Source organism: Aquarana catesbeiana, linkage group LG01 (assembly GCF_042186555.1).
Source record: "Aquarana catesbeiana isolate 2022-GZ linkage group LG01, ASM4218655v1, whole genome shotgun sequence".
Classification (NCBI taxonomy): Eukaryota; Metazoa; Chordata; class Amphibia; order Anura; family Ranidae; genus Aquarana; species Aquarana catesbeiana.
In genome coordinates this window covers 954,095,687-954,114,364 of record NC_133324.1, presented here as the reverse complement: position 1 = coordinate 954,114,364, position 18,678 = coordinate 954,095,687, and the positions used below count along the sequence as shown (strand labels likewise).

The 18,678-nt window shown below is 51.3% G+C and overlaps 1 protein-coding gene across 1 annotated transcript in view; it reads right to left on the bottom strand.

Moving 5' to 3' along the window:
* FAM219A (family with sequence similarity 219 member A) overlaps positions 1-17,567 on the bottom strand; it is a gene marked incomplete in the record, with an annotated part of 127,791 nt that extends 110,224 nt beyond the window's left edge. The window contains 1 exon segment of the mRNA XM_073611724.1: positions 17,430-17,567. Within this exon segment, the coding sequence (XP_073467825.1) occupies positions 17,430-17,489 (60 nt within the window).
* Positions 17,568-18,678: the final 1,111 nt, after the last annotated feature.

Here is an 18,678-nt window from a genome sequence, read left to right as displayed (position 1 = left end):
CACTGCAAACGTCCCGCACTGCAAACGTCCCGCCCTCCTCACTGCAACCATCCCAACATCCCTCCTCACTGCAACCATCCTGCCCTCCCTCCTCACTGCAACCGTCCCGCACTGCAACCGTCCCGCCCTCCTCACTGCAACCGTCCCTCCCTCCTCACTGCAACCGTCCCAATGTCCCTCCTCACTGCAACCGCCCTGCCCTCCCTCCTCACTGCAAGCGTCCCGCACTGCAACCGTCCCTCCCTCCTCACTGCAACCGTCCCAATGTCCCTCCTCACTGCAACCGTCCCAATGTCCCTCCTCACTGCAACCGTCCCAATGTCCCTCCTCACTGCAACCGTCCCAATGTCCCTCCTCACTGCAACCGTCCCAATGTCCCTCCTCACTGCAAGCGTCCCGCACTGCAAACGTCCCACCCTCCTCACTGCAACCGTCCCTCCCTCCTCAATGCAAACGTTGCGCCCTGCAACCGTCCTGCCCTCCTCACTGCAACCGCCCCGCAGTGCAAACGTCCCGCCCTCCTCACTGCAAACGTCCCGCCCTCCTCACTGCAAACGTCCCGCCCTCCTCACTGCAAACGTCCCGCCCTCCTCACTGCAATCGTCTCGCCCTCCCTCCTCACTGCAACCGTCCCGCCCTCCTCACTGCAACCGTCCCGCCCTCCTCACTACATACGTCTTGCCTCCCTCCTCACTGCAAAAGTCCCGCCCTCCCTCCTTCCTCACTGCAAACGTCCCGCCCTACCTCCATCCAACCGTCCCGCCCTCCTCACTGCAACCGTCCCTTCTTCCTCACTGCAACCGTCTCTCCATCCAACTGTCCCTCCCTACTCACTGCAACCGTCCCGCCCTGCAACCGTCCCGCCCTCCTCACTGCAATTGTCCCGCCTCCCTCCTCACTGCAAACGTCCTGCCCTCCTCACTGCAACCGTCCCGCCTCCCTCCTCACTGCAACCGTCCCGCCCTCCCTCCGTCTTCACTGCAACCGTCCCGCCCTCCTCACTACATCTGTCCTGCCCTCACTGCAAACGTCCCGCCCTCCCTCCTCACTGCAAACGTCCCACCCTGCAACCGTCCCTCCTTCCTCACTGCAACCGTCTCTCCATCCAACTGTCCCTCCCTACTCACTGCAACCGTCCCGCCCTGCAACCGTCCCGCCCTCCTCACTGCAATTGTCCCGCCTCCCTCCTCACTGCAAACGTTCCGCCCTCCTCACTGCAAACGTGCCGCCTCCCTCCTCACTGCAAACGTCCCGCCCTCCCTCCGTCCCGCCCTCCCTCCTTCACTGCAACCGTCCCGCCCTCCTCACTGCAAACGTCCCACCCTGCAACCGTCCCTCCTTCCTCACTGCAACCGCCCCGCCCTTCTCACTACATCCGTCCTGCCCTCCCGCTGCAAACGTCCCGCTCCTCCCTCCTCACTGCAACCGTCCCTCCCTCCTCACTGCAAACGTCCCGCTCTTCCCTCCTCACTGCAAACGTCCCGCTCTTCCCTCCTCACTGCAAACGTCCCGCTCTTCCCTCCTCACTGCAATAATACATGGTGACTGAGAAGTAATGGAATTAGTAGCTTCCTGTGTATACAATTTACTGACAGGTGATAAAGAGATCCAGCATACACCCAGCATTCAGCAACACAGAGATCCTGCCGGAGACCCCGACACCACATCCTGTGCTGCCATGTCACAGCTATCAACAACGCTACAGCCAATGTCGGCACAATGCTGGAGGAAACTATACAGACCATCCTACAGTATCATCCAATCATCAGAGAGCAGGAAATAATCAGCAGATACCGGCATTAGAAGTCCAATACATCCTGTATACATTCCATTTACAATAGACAGCATGGGGCCTGCTACCAGCCTGTCTTCTCTACTCTACATGTCTGCACCCCCAGTACCTCGCAGCTCCACAAGCCTGCACCCCCAGTACCCCGCACCTCCACAAGCCTGCACCCCCACAACCTTGTAATCCCCCCCCTGCACCTCCACAACCCTCCACCCCCTGCACCTCTACAACCTTGCACCCCCCCGTACCTGCACAACCCTGCACCCCCACCGACCTGCACCCCCTGCACTTCCACAACCTTGTAACCCCCCCCCTGCACCTCCACAACCCTCCACCCCCTGCACCTCTACAACCTTGCACCCCCCCGTACCTGCACAACCCTGCACCCCCACCGACCTGCACCCCCTGCACTTCCACAACCTTGTAACCCCCCCCCTGCACCTCCACAACCTTGTAACCCCCCCCCCGCACCTCCATAACCTTGCACTTTCACAACATTGTAACCCCCCCGCACCTCCACAACCTTGTAACCCCCCCGCACCTTCACAACCTTGCACTTCCACAACCTTGCACCCACCCCTTGCACCTCCACAACCTTGCACCCCCCCCCTGCACCTCCACCGACCTGCACCCCCCTACACTTCCACTACCCCGCACCTCCACAACCTTGTACCCCCCCCCCCCCGCATCTCCACTACCTTGCACTTCCACAACCCTGCACCCCCCCGCAGTTCAAGTATATCTGCATATCTGCATCCCCTGCATTTACAGTACTCCATATTCCTGCATTCCCAGTATTTCAAGTACCCCTCATTTCTGCATATCTTACACTTCCTGCAATCCTCATCCCTACATCCCCTGCACTTCCAGTACCCCACAACCCTACATCCTCTGTATCTCCAGTCACCCCCATGACTGCATTTGCAACCCATATTCCTGTACAGTCTGTAGCCCAATTCCAATGCATCTCCCAATTTATTCTAGTATTCTCAGTATGTGGCATTCCCGCCTGCCTGCATTTCTGCATCCCTCGTTACTGAACTCTTTCTACCCCGGCATCCTTTCTATTTCTGCACCCCTCTACCAGCTATTTTGCTGCATCATCTGCACCTGTGTCGCACCCCCTGTACCCCTTTACCTCTGCCTTCCTGGACCCCCTCTATACATGTATCCAAACTCTGCCTTCCTGCACCCCCTGAATTGAGGATTTTGGGAGCCACTCAGCCATTCCTGAAACCCCTGTACTGCTTTCTCCCTTTTATCCTGAACCCCCCCCCTTATGTATCCAATCACCACATTCTGCACCTCCTCTATTCATGTATCTATGAACCCCAAATTTTCAGAACCCCCGGCATGGGTGCATATCAATTCCCCCAGTATCCATGATGTCTTCCTGGAACCCCGCTATACGTGTTTCCAACCACTATCTTCCACACCCCCTGAACCCCTTTAACGCTGCCTTCCACACCCCCTGTACCCCTTTACCACTGCCTTCCACACTTCTTTTAACCCTTTACCCATCTTCCTGGACCCCCTGTATATAGAAACACTGCTTTCCTGTACCCCTTAATTAAGCTCTGTATTCCTGCACCCCTCCATCTATTCATTTCGGCATTCCTGCACCCCTCCATCTATTCAATCTCTCTATTTCTGCACCCCTCCTCTATTAATCTCTCTATTTCTGCACCCCTCCTCTATTAATCTCTCTATTTCTGCACCCCTCCTCTATTAATCTCTCTATTTCTGCACCCCTCCTCTATTAATCTCTCTATTTCTGCACCCCTCCTCTATTAATCTCTCTATTTCTGCACCCCTCCTCTATTAATCTCTCTATTTCTGCACCCCTCCTCTATTAATCTCTCTATTTCTGCACCCCTCCTCTATTAATCTCTCTATTTCTGCACCCCTCCTCTATTAATCTCTCTATTTCTGCACCCCTCCTCTATTAATCTCTCTATTTCTGCACCCCTCCTCTATTCATCTCTCTATTTCTGCACCCCTCCTCTATTAATCTCTCTATTTCTGCACCCCTCCTCTATTAATCTCTCTATTTCTGCACCCCTCCTCTATTAATCTCTCTATTTCTGCACCCCTCCTCTATTAATCTCTCTATTTCTGCACCCCTCCTCTATTAATCTCTCTATTTCTGCACCCCTCTTAATCCTTCTATTCCTGCACCCCTCTTAATCCTTCTATTCCTGCACCCCTCCATCTATTAATCTTTGCATTCCTGCACCTCCTATGCCACTGCACCCCTTGTATCAATGTTTTCCTGTTTTAATCACAGTGTCCCCCCAACCTGCTGTATCCCTGAGCCTGCCCAGCCCCCATATCCATTATGACGTCACCATTGTAGGTAAACATCCCTGCATGCTCAGGTCAGATCTGCATGCACAGGGTCCAATCTCAGGGCCTGTTCTGTAAATACAAAGCCGATGCTGGAGCCCCCCCCCCTCCTGGTGTACAGGCTGGAGATGTGTGCATCACTGAGGCCCAGCTGACTCACAGGCGGCCATTATTATGGAGGAGAAGGAGCCCGTCTCCCTAGGATTAACCCCTGTGCAGCCGGAAGAGAAGCCGGTTAGTGATGGCTGAATGCTCACACACCACACCCTCCCCGGCCTCCCTCTGGAAGAAAACACAATGTCATCCCCTGATCCTCGCTCAGTGTGCAAACAAAATAAGCATTCCCACGGGGATCTGCAGCAGCCGCTTATCCAACCACAACCAAAATCCCTATTCACTGGCCTGTCTGAGCGTCTGCACCACACCTTGTATCCGAAATCACAGCTACCCCCATACCCCCCCGTGCTCCAAAATATTACCCCGCCACCACAAATACCTGCACCATAAATTCCAGCAACCCCAGACCCCCTGTGCAAAAAAATATTACCCTGGCACCCCAAATACCTGCACCACACCTTACATCCGAAATCACAGCAACCCCCATACCTCTCTGCTCCGAAATATTCCCCCAACACCCCAAATACCTGCACCAGAAATCCCAGCAAGCCCACACCCCCCGTGCTCCAAAATATTACCCTGGCAGCCCAAATACCTGCACCATACCTCTCTGCTTCGAAATATAACCCCGGAACCCCAAATACCTGCACCACACCTAAAATACCATTGCATATCCTACTCCACCCAAAACAATTTGCAACTGCCCCACCAATACAACACCTGACTACTAGGGTAACATACATGCCATACAATAATACAGTACCCCAGCATCCCAAATACCTGCACCATGTCCTAGCAATGCAACTGCTCACTGCTAATATGTACTATGCATACTGTACACCACCCCTAGCATCCCCCATACCTCACTGCTAATGTACTATGCATGCCATACAGTCACAAATACATGCACTAAAACCACATTACTGATCATGTACTGCACACCCTGGACCGCAAAATATTACCAAATAACCTGCATGTAGTACTCCACCCAGAACCCAGTGCAGCCTCAGCCCCCTACATACCTGCACCATGTTCCAGCACCACGGACAGCAGCACCGCACCTCACTGCTAAAATCAGATGCTGTGTAATCACCGATCTATTCCTGCATCCCAGATACCGGCACTACACCCAGAGGATGCTGAGCAATCACCACAATACTCTTCCAGCATCAGCACCACACCTCACTGCCAGCCCCAGACACCGTGTGACCACAAGACCAGCAACCCGGCCACCGGCACTCCGCATTACATCATATACATGTCCTCTTCTTATATGTGTGCAGGTACCAGGATTCCTGTACCCCGATATCCCCAGGATTCCTGTACCCCTAGATCTATACATCCCCAGGATTCCTGTACCCCTAGATCTATACATCCTAAGGATTCCTGTACCCCAAGATCTATACATCCCCAGGATTCCTGTACCCCAAGATCTATACATCCCCAGGATTCCTGTACCCCGAGATCTATACATCCCCAGGATTCCTGTACCCCTACATCCACAGGATTCCTGTACCCCTATATCTAGACATCCCCAAGATTCAGGTACCCCTACATCCCCAGGATTCCTGTACCGAGATCTATACATCCCCAGGATTCCTGTACCCCGATATCCCCAGGATTCCTGTACCCCTAGATCTATACATCCCCAGGATTCCTGTACCCCTAGATCTATACATCCCAAGGATTCCTGTACCCCAAGATCTATACATCCCCAGGATTCCTGTACCCCTAGATCTATACATCCCAAGGATTCCTGTACCCCTAGATCTATACATCCCCAGGATTCCTGTACCCCTAGATCTATACATCCCAAGGATTCCTGTACCCCTAGATCTATACATCCCCAGGATTCCTGTACCCCTAGATCTATACATCCTAAGGATTCCTGTACCCCTAGATCTATACATCCCCAGGATTCCTGTACCCTGAGATCTATACATCCCCAGGATCCCTGAACCCCTACATCCCCAGGATCCCTGTACCCCTACATCTATACATTCCCCCAGGATTCCTGTACCCCAAGATCTATACATCGCCAGAATTCCTGTACCCCTGGATCTATACATCCCCAAGATTCCGGTACGCCTACATCTATACATCCCCAGGATACCTGTACCCCGAGAACTAAACATCCCCAGGATTCCTATACCCCTACATCCCCAGGATTCCTGTACCCCTAGATCTATACATCCCCAGGATTCCTGTACCCCTACATCCCCAGGATTCCTGTACCCCGAGATCTATACATCCCCAGGATACCTGTACCCCGAGAACTAAACATCCCCAGGATTCCTGTGCCCCTACATCCCCAGGATTCCTGTACCCCAAGATCTATACATCCCCAGGATTCCTGTACCCCTACATCCCCAGGATTCCTGTACCCCGAGATCTATACATCCCCAGGATTCCTGTACCCCGAGATATATACATCCCCAGGATTCCTATACCCCAAGATCTATACATCCCCAGGATTCCTATACCCCAAGATCTATACATCCCCAGGATTCCTGTACCCCAAGATCTTTACATCCCCAGGATTCCTATACCCCGAGATCTATACATCCCCAGGATTCCTATACCCCGAGATCTATACATCCCCAGGATTCCTATACCCCGAGATCTATACATCCCCAGGATTCCTATACCCCGAGATCTATACATCCCCAGGATTCCTGTACCCCAAGATCTATACATCGCCAGAATTCCTGTACCCCTGGATCTATACATCCCCAAGATTCCGGTACGCCTACATCTATACATCCCCAGGATACCTGTACCCCGAGAACTAAACATCCCCAGGATTCCTATACCCCTACATCCCCAGGATTCCTGTACCCCTAGATCTATACATCCCCAGGATTCCTGTGCCCCTACATCCCCAGGATTCCTGTACCCCGAGATCTATACATCCCCAGGATTCCTATACCCCAAGATCTATACATCCCCAGGATTCCTATACCCCAAGATCTATACATCCCCAGGATTCCTGTACACCAAGATCTTTACATCCCCAGGATTCCTATACCCCGAGATCTATACATCCCCAGGATTCCTATACCCCGAGATCTATACATCCCCAGGATTCCTATACCCCTACATCTATACATCCCCAGGATTCCTGTACCCCGAGATCCCCAGGATTCCTGTACCCCAACATCTATACATCCCCAGGATTCCTGTACCCCTAGATCTATACAACCCCAGGATTCCTGTACCCCGAGATCCCCAGGATTCCTGTACCCCGAGATCTATACATCCCCAAGATTCCGGTACGCCTACATCTATACATCCCCAGGATACCTGTACCCCGAGAACTAAACATCCCCAGGATTCCTATACCCCTAGATCTATACATCCCCAGGATTCCTGTACCCCTAGATCTATACATCCCCAGGATTCCTGTACCCCTACATCCCCAGGATTCCTGTACCCCGAGATCTATACATCCCCAGTATTCCTGTTCCCCGAGATCTATACATCCCCAGGATTCCTGTACCCCGAGATCTATACATCCCTAGGATTCCTATACCCCAAGATCTATACATCCCCAGGATTCCTATACCCCAAGATCTATACATCCCCAGGATTCCTGTACCCCAAGATCTTTACATCCCCAGGATTCCTATACCCCGAGATCTATACATCCCCAGGATCCCTGTACCCCTACATCTATACAACCCCAGGATTCCTGTACCCCGAGATCCCCAGGATTCCTGTACCCCGAGATCTATACATCCCCAGGATTCCCGTACCCCAAGATCTATACATCCCCAGGATTCCCGTACCCCAAGATCTATACATCCCCAGGAATCCCGTACCTCAAGATCTATACATCCCCAGGATTCCCGTACCCCAAGATCTATACATCCCCAGGATTCCTGTACCCCAAGATCTATACATCCCCAGGATTCCTGTACCCCTAGATCTATACATCCCCAAGATTCCGGTACCCTTACATCTATACATCCCCAAGATTCCGGTACCCTTACATCTATACATCCCCAGGATTCCTGTACCCCTACATCCCCAGGATTCCTGTACCCCTACATCCCCAGGATTCCTGTACCCCTACATCCCCAGGATTCCTGTACCCCTACATCCACAGGATTCCTGTACCCCTACATCCCCAGGATTCCTGTACCCCTACATCCCCAGGATTCCTGTACCCCTACATCCCCAGGATGCCTGTACCCCTACATCCCCAGGATGCCTGTACCCCTACATCTATACATCCCCAGGATTCCTGTACCCCTACATCCCCAGGATTCCTGTACCCCTACATCCCCAGGATTCCTGTACCCCTACATCCCCAGGATTCCTGTACCCCTACATCCCCAGGATGCCTGTACCCCTACATCCCCAGGATGCCTGTACCCCTACATCTATACATCCCCAGGATTCCTGTACCCCTACATCCCCAGGATTCATGTGCCCCGAGATCTATACATCCCCAGGATTCCTGTACCCCAAGATCTATACATCCCCAGGATTCCTGTACCCCAAGATCTATACATCCCCAGGATTCCTATACCCCGAGATCTATACATCCCCAGGATTCCCGTACCCCGAGATCTATACATCCCCAGAATTCCCGTACCCCAAGATCTATACATCCCCAGGATTCCTGTACCCCAAGATCTATACATCCCCAGGATTCCTGTACCCCTAGATCTATACATCCCCAGGATTCCTGTACCCCTAGATCTATACATCCCCAGGATTCCTGTACCCCAAGATCTATACAACCCCAGGATTCCTGTACCCCTAGATCTATACATCCCCAGGATTCCTGTACCCCAAGATCTATACATCCCCGGGATTCCTGTACCCCAAGATCTATACATCCCCGGGATTCCTGTACCCCAAGATCTATACATCCCTGGGATTCCTGTACCCCAAGATCTATACATCCCCGGGATTCCTGTACCCCAAGATCTATACATCCCCAGGACTCCTGTACCCCTAGATCTATACATCTCCAGAATTCCTGTACCCGAGATCTATACAACCCCAGGATTCCTGTACCCTTACAGCTATACATCCCCAGAATTCCGGTACCTCTAGATATATAAATCCCCAGGACTCTGGTAACCCTAAATCCATAGATCTCCATCAGATTCCTGTACCCTTAGATCAGTGGTTCTCAACCTTTCCAGTGCCGTGACCCCTTGGTAAAATTTCCCAAGTTGTGGGGACCCCTAACAGTAAAATTATTTTCGTAGCGTGGGTTGTCAGCAGCCAGGGCAAGACATGTAATTTGCGCCCTTAACCCACGGACATTTAGCGCTCCCTGAGTCCCTTCCACTCGTATAGTAATAAAACCCCTTATGGTACATTTCAGGATGTACCACTCTTTCTTTTTGTTCTCCTTTCTTTCCCTTTTATCTCTCTCTATCCTAATTTCCTGTTTTTTCCCCATCCCTCTCTCTAGCTGTCTTTCTTGTTCTCTCTCTTATTCTTTCTCACCCTTTTTCTTTGTTCCTCCCCCTCTTTTCCTCTCCCTTCCACGTATTCTGTATTTTTATTCCTTCTCTTACTCCTTGGTGGGGGGAATGGGATGAGTGGCAATGCTGGGGGGAGTTCTGATCAGCCAACTTAGGTGCTCTTGATGAAGGTCAACTGCTGATCTGAGAACTGTAGTGGGGACTTTTAATGGCAACTATAATCACAGGTAGTGTTACTCACTGTGTCTCCGGCTTCACTGTGTCTCAGACTTTGTGGTGTCTCACAGCATTGACACCTATGCCGAAATCATGAGATAGGGTCTCCTCCAGCCCCTCCCACTTCACATTCCTCACCAGTCAGCTGACCTCTAGTCTCTGCCCCCCAGCCATGCCATGAACTGAATGGACGGCTGCTAAGAGGCTGAGTGGGCGGCTGTGGGCGCCAGGAACAGCTCAGCTGGGCAGCCACAAAAAGCCTGGGAGAGCAGGGTGCGCTTCAGAAACAGCCCAGGATTTGGTGACCCCTGGCAAATCATCATTTGACCCCCGAGGGGGTCCCGACCCCCAGGTTGAGAACCACTGCCTTAGATCTATACATCCCGCAGGATACCTGTATCCCTAAATCTACAGTGAAGGGAAAAAAGTATTTGATCCCCTGCTGATTTTGTACGTTTGCCCACTGACAGAGAAATGATCAGTGTATCATTTTAATGGTCGTTTTTTTTATAAATGACAGAATAACAACAAAAATATCCAGAAAAACACATTTCAAAAAGTTATAAATTGATTTGCATTTTAATGAGTGAAATAAGTATTTGATCCCTTACTGCCGGTTCACACAGGGGCAACACGACTTGCAGGCCGACTCACCGAGGCGACCGGCACACGACTTCAGCAGCGACTTGCAAAAGGACTTCTGTATAGAAGTCAATGCAAGTCGCCTGAAGTCGCCCCAAAAATAGTACAGGAACCTTTTTTTTTTTTTGGCGTCGCACCTATTAGAACGGTTCCATAGCACAGAACGGGACGCGACTTGTCAGGCGGCTAAGTCGCCTGACAAGTCGCCCCTGTGTGAACCGGGGCTTATCAATCAGCAAGATTTCTGGCTCCCAGGTGTCTTCTATACAGGTAATGAGCTGAGATTAGGAACACTCTCTTAAAATGGAGTTCCACCCACTTTTACAACTCTTCAGCATCCCTCACTAAACTGTGCACTGTAAACAAATTGGATATTTTTTTATTTTTTTTCTCAGCACCTACTGTATATCTGCTGTATTCATTTTTCACTTCCTCCTCCCTGGCCGCGGCCCATCGCATCATTTCCTGTTTGCAATGCCTTCTGGGAAGGGGCGACAACTTCCTCTGAAACTGCCATTGCTATGGAAACCTGACCTGAAACCTATTACACTGCTTGTACTGCACTGAGCATGTGCGAGATCTGCAAGGATGAGATCCAGGAAGAAATACAGTCTGGGTTCAGATGCCCACACTTAAGATGTCCACGGCCTGCTGTAAGTTTATAAAATAACAAACTACTACTATAAACTAACAAAACAGACCTTAGTTTACAGACTAACTTTACTAGAATACATTAAGCTTGTGTATTATAGGGGTATTTTTATTTAAAAAGTATCATTTCGGCCAGAACACCACTTTAAATAATAAAAGACACCTGTCCACAGAAGCAATCAGATTCCAATCTCTCTACCATGGCCAAGACCAAAGAGCTGTCCAAGGACGATTGTAGACCTACACAAGGCTGGAATGGGCTACAAGACCATCGCCAAGCAGTTTGGTGAGAGATTGACAACAGTTGGTGCGATTATTCGCAAATGGAAGAAACACAAAATAACTGTCAATCTAACTCAGTCTGGGGCTCCATGGAAGGTCTCACCTCGTGGAGTTTCAATGATTGTGAGAACGGTGAGGAATCAGCCCAGAACTACACGGGAGAATCTGGTCAATGATCTCAAGGCAGCTGGGACCATAGTCACCAAGAAAACAATTGGTAACACGCCGGGAAGGACTGAAATCCTGCAGCGCCCACAAGGTCCATCTGCTCAAGAAAGCACATCTACAGGCCCGTCTGAAATTTACTGATGAATATCTAAATGATTCAGAGGAGAACTGGGTGAAAGTGTTGTGGTCAGACAAAAATCAAGTTCTTTGGCATCAACTCAACTTGCTGTGTTTGGAGGAGAAGGAATGCTGCCTATGACCCCAAGAACACCATCCCCACCGTCAAACATGGAGGTGGAAACATTATGCTTTGGGGGTGTTTTTCTGCTAAGGGCACAGGACAACTTCACCGCATCAAAGGGACGATAGACGGGGCCCCATGTACCATCAAATCTTGGGTGAGAACCTCCTTCCCTCAGCCAGGACATTGAAAATGGGTCATGGATGGGTATTCCAGCATAACAATGACCCAAAACACATGGCCAAGGCAACAAAGGAGTGTCTCAAGAAGAAGCACATTAAGATCCTGAAGTGGCCTAGCCAGTCTCCAGACCTTAATCCCATAGAAAATATGTAGAGGGAGCTAAAGGTTCGAGTTACCAAACGTCAGCCTCGAAACCTTAAAAGGGGTTGTAAAGCTTCACTTTTTTTTTTTTTTTTTTAATAACATGTCATACTTACCTCCACTGTGCAGCTCGTTTTGCACACAGTGGCCCCAATCCTCAACTTCTGGGATCCCTCGGCGGCTGTCTCGGGTCCTCCCCGCATCAGCTAACCCCCTCTGGGAAGCGCTCTCCCAAGGGGGTTAGCTAGCAGGCGCGCTCCTGAGTCCTGTATCCGACGTCCATGAGCCGCCGACTACAGGACTCGGCCCCGGCCCCCGGCCCTCGCGTCATTGGAGTTGATTGGCAGCAGCGCGAGCCAATGGCTGCACTGCTATCAATCTATCCAATGAAGAGCCGAGAACAGCCGAGAAAACCGGGCCAAAATCAAGCGCGTTCTCGACACGGGACTTTCGAGGGCTCAGGTAAGTAAATGGGGGGGGGGGGGGCTGGGGGGGCCTGCAATCGCCGAATGTTTTTTCACCTTAATGCATAGGAGGCATCAAGGTGAAAAAACATGAACTTTTACAACCCCTTTAATGACATGAAGAGGATCTTTAAAGAGGAGCGGGACACAATGCCTCCTGAGATGTGTGCAAACCTGGTGGACAACTACAAGAAACGTCTGACCTCAGATTGCCAACAAGTACTAAGTCATGTTCTGCGAAGGGGTCAAATACTTATTTCACTCATTAAAATGCAAATCAATTTATAACTTTTTTGAAATGTGTTTTTCTGGATATTTTTGTTATTCTGTCTCTCACTGATAAAATAAACCGACCATTAAAATTATAGACTGATCATTTGTCAGTGGGCAAACGTACAAAATCAGCAGGGGGTCAAATACTTTTTTCCCCTCACTGTATTTATCCCCCAGGATTCCTGTACCCCTAGATCTATACATCCCTTGGATTCACGAACCCTAGAAATACTACTACCCCTGGTAATCACCCTACACCCCCTGTACACCCTCGGCATCCATCCTACACCTTCTGTACACCCTCCTGCATTCACTTTCTTGCTCCTGTACCCCTTATATACACCATCTGTGCCTCCTGTATACAATCTGTAACCCCTGTGTACATCCTACACCCCCCGTACACCCTCTGCAACCACCCTGCACACACCCTACACCCCCTGTACACCCTCTGAAACCAACCCGCACACACCCTACACCCAGAGCATCCACCCTACACCCCCTGTACATCCTCAGCATCCACCCTGCACACCCCCTCTACACCCTCGGCATCCACCCTACACCCCCTGTACACCCACCCTACACCACCTGTACACCCTTGGCATTCACCCTACATCCCCTGTACACCTTCGGTATCCACCCTACACCCCCTGTACACCCACCCTACACCACCTGTACACCCTTGGCATCCACCCTACATCCCCTGTACACCTTCGGTATCCACCCTACACCCCCTGTACACCCTCGGCATCCACCCTACACCCCCTGTACACCCTCGGCATCCACCCTACACCCCCTGTACACCCTCGGCATCCACCCTACACCCCCTGTACACCCTCGGCATCCACCCTACACCCCCTGTACACCCTCGGCATCCACCCTACACCCCCTGTACACCTTCGGTATCCACCCTACACCCCCTGTACACCCTCGGCATCCACCCTACACCCCCTGTACACCCTCGGCATCCACCCTACACCCCCTGTACACCCTCGGCATCCACCCTACACCCCCTGTACACCCTCGGCATCCACCCTACACCCCCTGTACACCCTCGGCATCCACCCTACACCCCCTGTACACCCTCGGCATCCACCCTACACCCCCTGTACACCCTAGGCATCCACCCTACACCCCCTGTACACCCTCGGCATCCATCCTATGCCCCCTGTACCCTTCCTGTATTCACTTTCTTGCTCCTGTACCCCCTATATACACCATCTGCACCCCCTGTATACCATCTGTACCCCCTGTATACCATCCTGTATACCATCTGTACCCCCTGTATACATCATGTATACCATCTGTACCCCCTGTATACCATCTGTACCCCCCCGTATACATCCTGTATACCATCTGCACCCACTTTATACATCCTGCATACCATCTGCACCCCCTGCATACCATCTGCACCCCCTGCATACCTCCTACATACCATACCCCATGTATACCATCTGTACCCCCTGTATACCATCTGCACCCCCTGTATACCATCCGCACCCCCTGTATACCCCCTGCATACCATCTGTACCCCCTGTATACCATCTGCACCCCCTGTATACCATCTGCACCCCCTGTATACCATCTGCACCCCCTGTATACCTCCTGCATACCATCTGTACCCCCTATATACTCTCTGCACCACTTGTATACCTCCTGCATACCATCTGTACCCCTCCCCTGTATACCATCTGTACCCCCTGTATACTCTCTGAACCCCTATATACCATCTGTACCCCCTTTATACCATCTTTACCCCCTGTATACATCCTGTATACCATCTGTACCCCCCTGTATACATCCTGTATACCAACTGTACCCCCCTGTATACCATCTGCACCCCCTTTATACATCATGTATACCATCTGTACCCCCCTGTATACATCCTGTATACCATCTGTACCCCCCTGTATACATCCTGTATACCATCTGTACCCCCCTGTATACCATCTGCACCCCCTTTATACATCCTGTATACCATCTGTACCCCTGTATACCATCCTGTATACCATCTGTACCTCCTGTATACCATCTGTACCCCCTGTATACCATCTGTACCCCCTGTATACCTCCTGCATACCATCTGTACCCTCTGTATACTCTCTGCACCCCCTGTATACCATCTGCACCCCCTGTATATCATCTGTACCCCCCGTATACCTCCTGTATACCATCTGTACCCTCTGTATACTCTCTGCACCCCCTGTATACCATCTGTACCCCCTGTATACCATCCTGTATACCATCTGTACCCCCTGTATACCATCTGTACCCCCTGTATACCATCTGTACCCCCCCTGTATACATCCTGTATACCATCTGCACCCCCTGCATACCTCCTGCATACCATACCCCATGTATACCATCTGTACCCCCTGTATACCATCTGCACCCCCTGTATACCATCCGCACCCCCTGTATACCCACTGCATACCATCTGTACCCCCTGTATACCATCTGCACCCCCTGTATACCTCCTGCATACCATCTGTACCCCCTATATACTCTCTGCACCACTTGTATACCTCCTGCATACCATCTGTACCCCTCCCCTGTATACCATCTGTACCCCCTGTATACTCTTTGAACCCCTATATACCATCTGTACCCCCTTTATACCATCTTTACCCCCTGTATACATCCTGTATACCATCTGTACCCCCCTGTATACATCCTGTATACCAACTGTACCCCTGTATACCATCTGCACCCCCTTTATACATCATGTATACCATCTGTACCCCCCTGTATACCATCTGTACCCCCCTGTATACATCCTGTATACCATCTGTACCCCCCTGTATACCATCTGCACCCCCTTTATACATCCTGTATACCATCTGTACCCCTGTATACCATCCTGTATACCATCTGTACCCCCTGTATACCATCTGTACCTCCTGTATACCATCTGTACCCCCTGCATACCATCTGTACCCCCTGTATACCAGCTGTATACCATCTGCACCCCCTGTATACCATCTGCACCCCCTGTATACCATCTGCACCCCCTGTATACCATCTGTACCCTCTGTATACTCTCTGCACCCCATGTATAACATCTGTACCCCCTGTATAACATCTGTACCCCCTGTATACTCTCTGAACCCCCTATATACATGCTGTATACCATCTGTACCCCCTTTATACCATCTGTACCCCCTGTATACATCATGTATACCATCTGTACCCCCTGTATACCTCCTGCATACCATCTGTACCCCCTGTATACATCCTGTATAACATCTGTACCCCCTGTATACTCTCTGAACCCCCTATATACATGCTGAATACCATCTGTACCCCCTTTATACCATCTTTACCCCCTGTATACATCATGTATACCATCTGTACCCCCTGTAAACCTCCTGTATACCATCTGTACCTCCTGCATACCATCTGTACCCCCTGTATACTCTCTGCACCCCTTGTATACCTCCTGCATACCATCTGTACCCCCTCCCCTGTATACATCCTGTATACCATCTGTACCCCCTTTATACCATCTTTACCCCCTGTATACATCCTGTATACTATCTGCACCCCCTTTATACATCCTGTATACCATCTGTACCCCCTATATACTCTCTGCACCCCCTTTATACCATCTTTACCCCCTTTATACCATCTGCACCCCCTGTATACCATCTGTACCCCCTGTATACCATCTGTACCCCCTGTATACCATCTGCACCCCCTGTATACCATCTGCATACCATCTGTATCCCCTGTATACCATCTGTACCCCCTGTATACATGCTGTATACCATCTGTACCCCCTTTATACCATCTTTACCCCCTGTGTACATCATGTATACCATCTGTACCCCCTGTAAACCTCCTGTATACTCTCTGCACCCCATGTATACCATCTGTACCTCCTGTATACCTCCTGCATACCATCTGTACCCCCTGTATAACATCTGTACCCCCTGTATACTCTCTGAACCCCCTATATACATGCTGTATACCATCTGTACCCCCTTTATACCATCTTTACCCAGTGTACATCATGTATACCATCTGTACCCCCTGTAAACCTCCTGTATACCATCTGTACCTCCTGTATACCATCTGTACCCCCTGTATACATGCTGTATACCATCTGTACCCCCTTTATACCATCTTTACCTCCTGTGTACATCATGTATACCATCTGTACCCCCTGTAAACCTCCTGTATACCATCTGTACCTCCTGTATACCATCTGTACCTCCTGTATACCATCTGTACCCCCTGTATACCTCCTGCATACCATCTGTACCCCTGTATACATCCTGTATACCCTCTGTACCCCCTGTATACCCTCTGTACCCCCTGTATACCCTCTGTACCCCCATTTCTCCTCCTCCTGATCCTCGGATATGTGTACATTCCCCCCGCCCCTCTCTCTCCGGTATCCCCGCCCTCCTCCCGGTGCTGTGTGTTGTTAGGTGGGGGTGGGGAAGGGGGAGAAGGCCCGAGTCTCTCACCAGCGGTTGCATCTCGGAGTGGACGGTGGGCACCTGGAAGCGATCTATCTCCTCCATCATGGTGCCGCTCTGCAGGATGCTGAAGAGGAGGAGGAGGCGGGGTCTGGGCGGGGCGCACTAGGAGGCGGGGCTCATCTTATCCCCTCCCCCCCGCACTGACTCAACAATTCTTCCACAGGCTACGAAGGCAGGGGGCGTGGCATCACGGATCAGTATTCATAGAGTAGGCGTGGCACTACGTATCAGTATTATGCTGTGGGCGTGACCCCACGTCTCAATATTCAGTGAGTAGGCGTGACACTACGTAGCAGTATTCGGCTGTGGGCGTGGCCACACGTCTCAGCATTCAGTGAGTAGGCGTGGCAACAGGCATCCGTTTTTATTGAGGAGGCGGGACACAGCGAGCGGAATGGGCGGGACCTTTCCTTGACAGCTGTGTGGAAGGGGCGGGGACGGCCGTGACAGCACAGTAGGGGGCGGCGCCCATGTGACAGTGGAGTACGGGGGGGCGGGGCCGTCTGTGACAGCTGAGTGGAGAAGGTGGGGCCTCGCTAGCTGGCTGGTGATGTCATTGTCAGCGGTTGTCATGGGAATGGGAGGATGAGGGAAGTGGTACCTAGGCCTGGAATGTGCCTGATGAGGGGCCACAAGGGGCCCTAGGACAGGAATCACTGACACAGAGCAACCAGTCAGGAACCTTTAGGGTCCTGCCCTGACTTCCTGGTTGCTATGGGTTACTGCAGCTGGGATGTGTCCTGATAGGGCCCCAGCCTGATCTCCATGGACACATATTAGTTTGGTGTGGGCTCTGGGGCAGTAATAGAGTAAAACAGGGGCCCCAGTGTAAGAACTACACAAGACAACAAGGGGGCCGCCTACAGAAATTGGCGTAGTCGTCAGGATCAACCTCCTAACAGAAGATGGCGCTAGTGGTAGGTGGGGACGTATATATTGGTCCTGGGATAGTCCTGGATTGTGGAGATAAGGGGAGCAGGGGGGTCAATAGACTAAGGCAGGGGCCCCTAAAAAGCCCTGGGAGGTGCCTACAGAAATTGGCGTAGTCAGCAGGATTACCCTCCCAACAGAAGATGGCGCTAGTGCGAGAGATATGGAGGATATGCTTGTCCTAGGGTGGCCCTGGATTGTGGAGATTGGGGGGCAGGGGGGTTACAGACTAAATCAGGGGCCCCTAAAAGCCCTGGGGGGGGGGGTGCCTACAGAAATTGGCGTAGTCAGCAGGATTACCCTC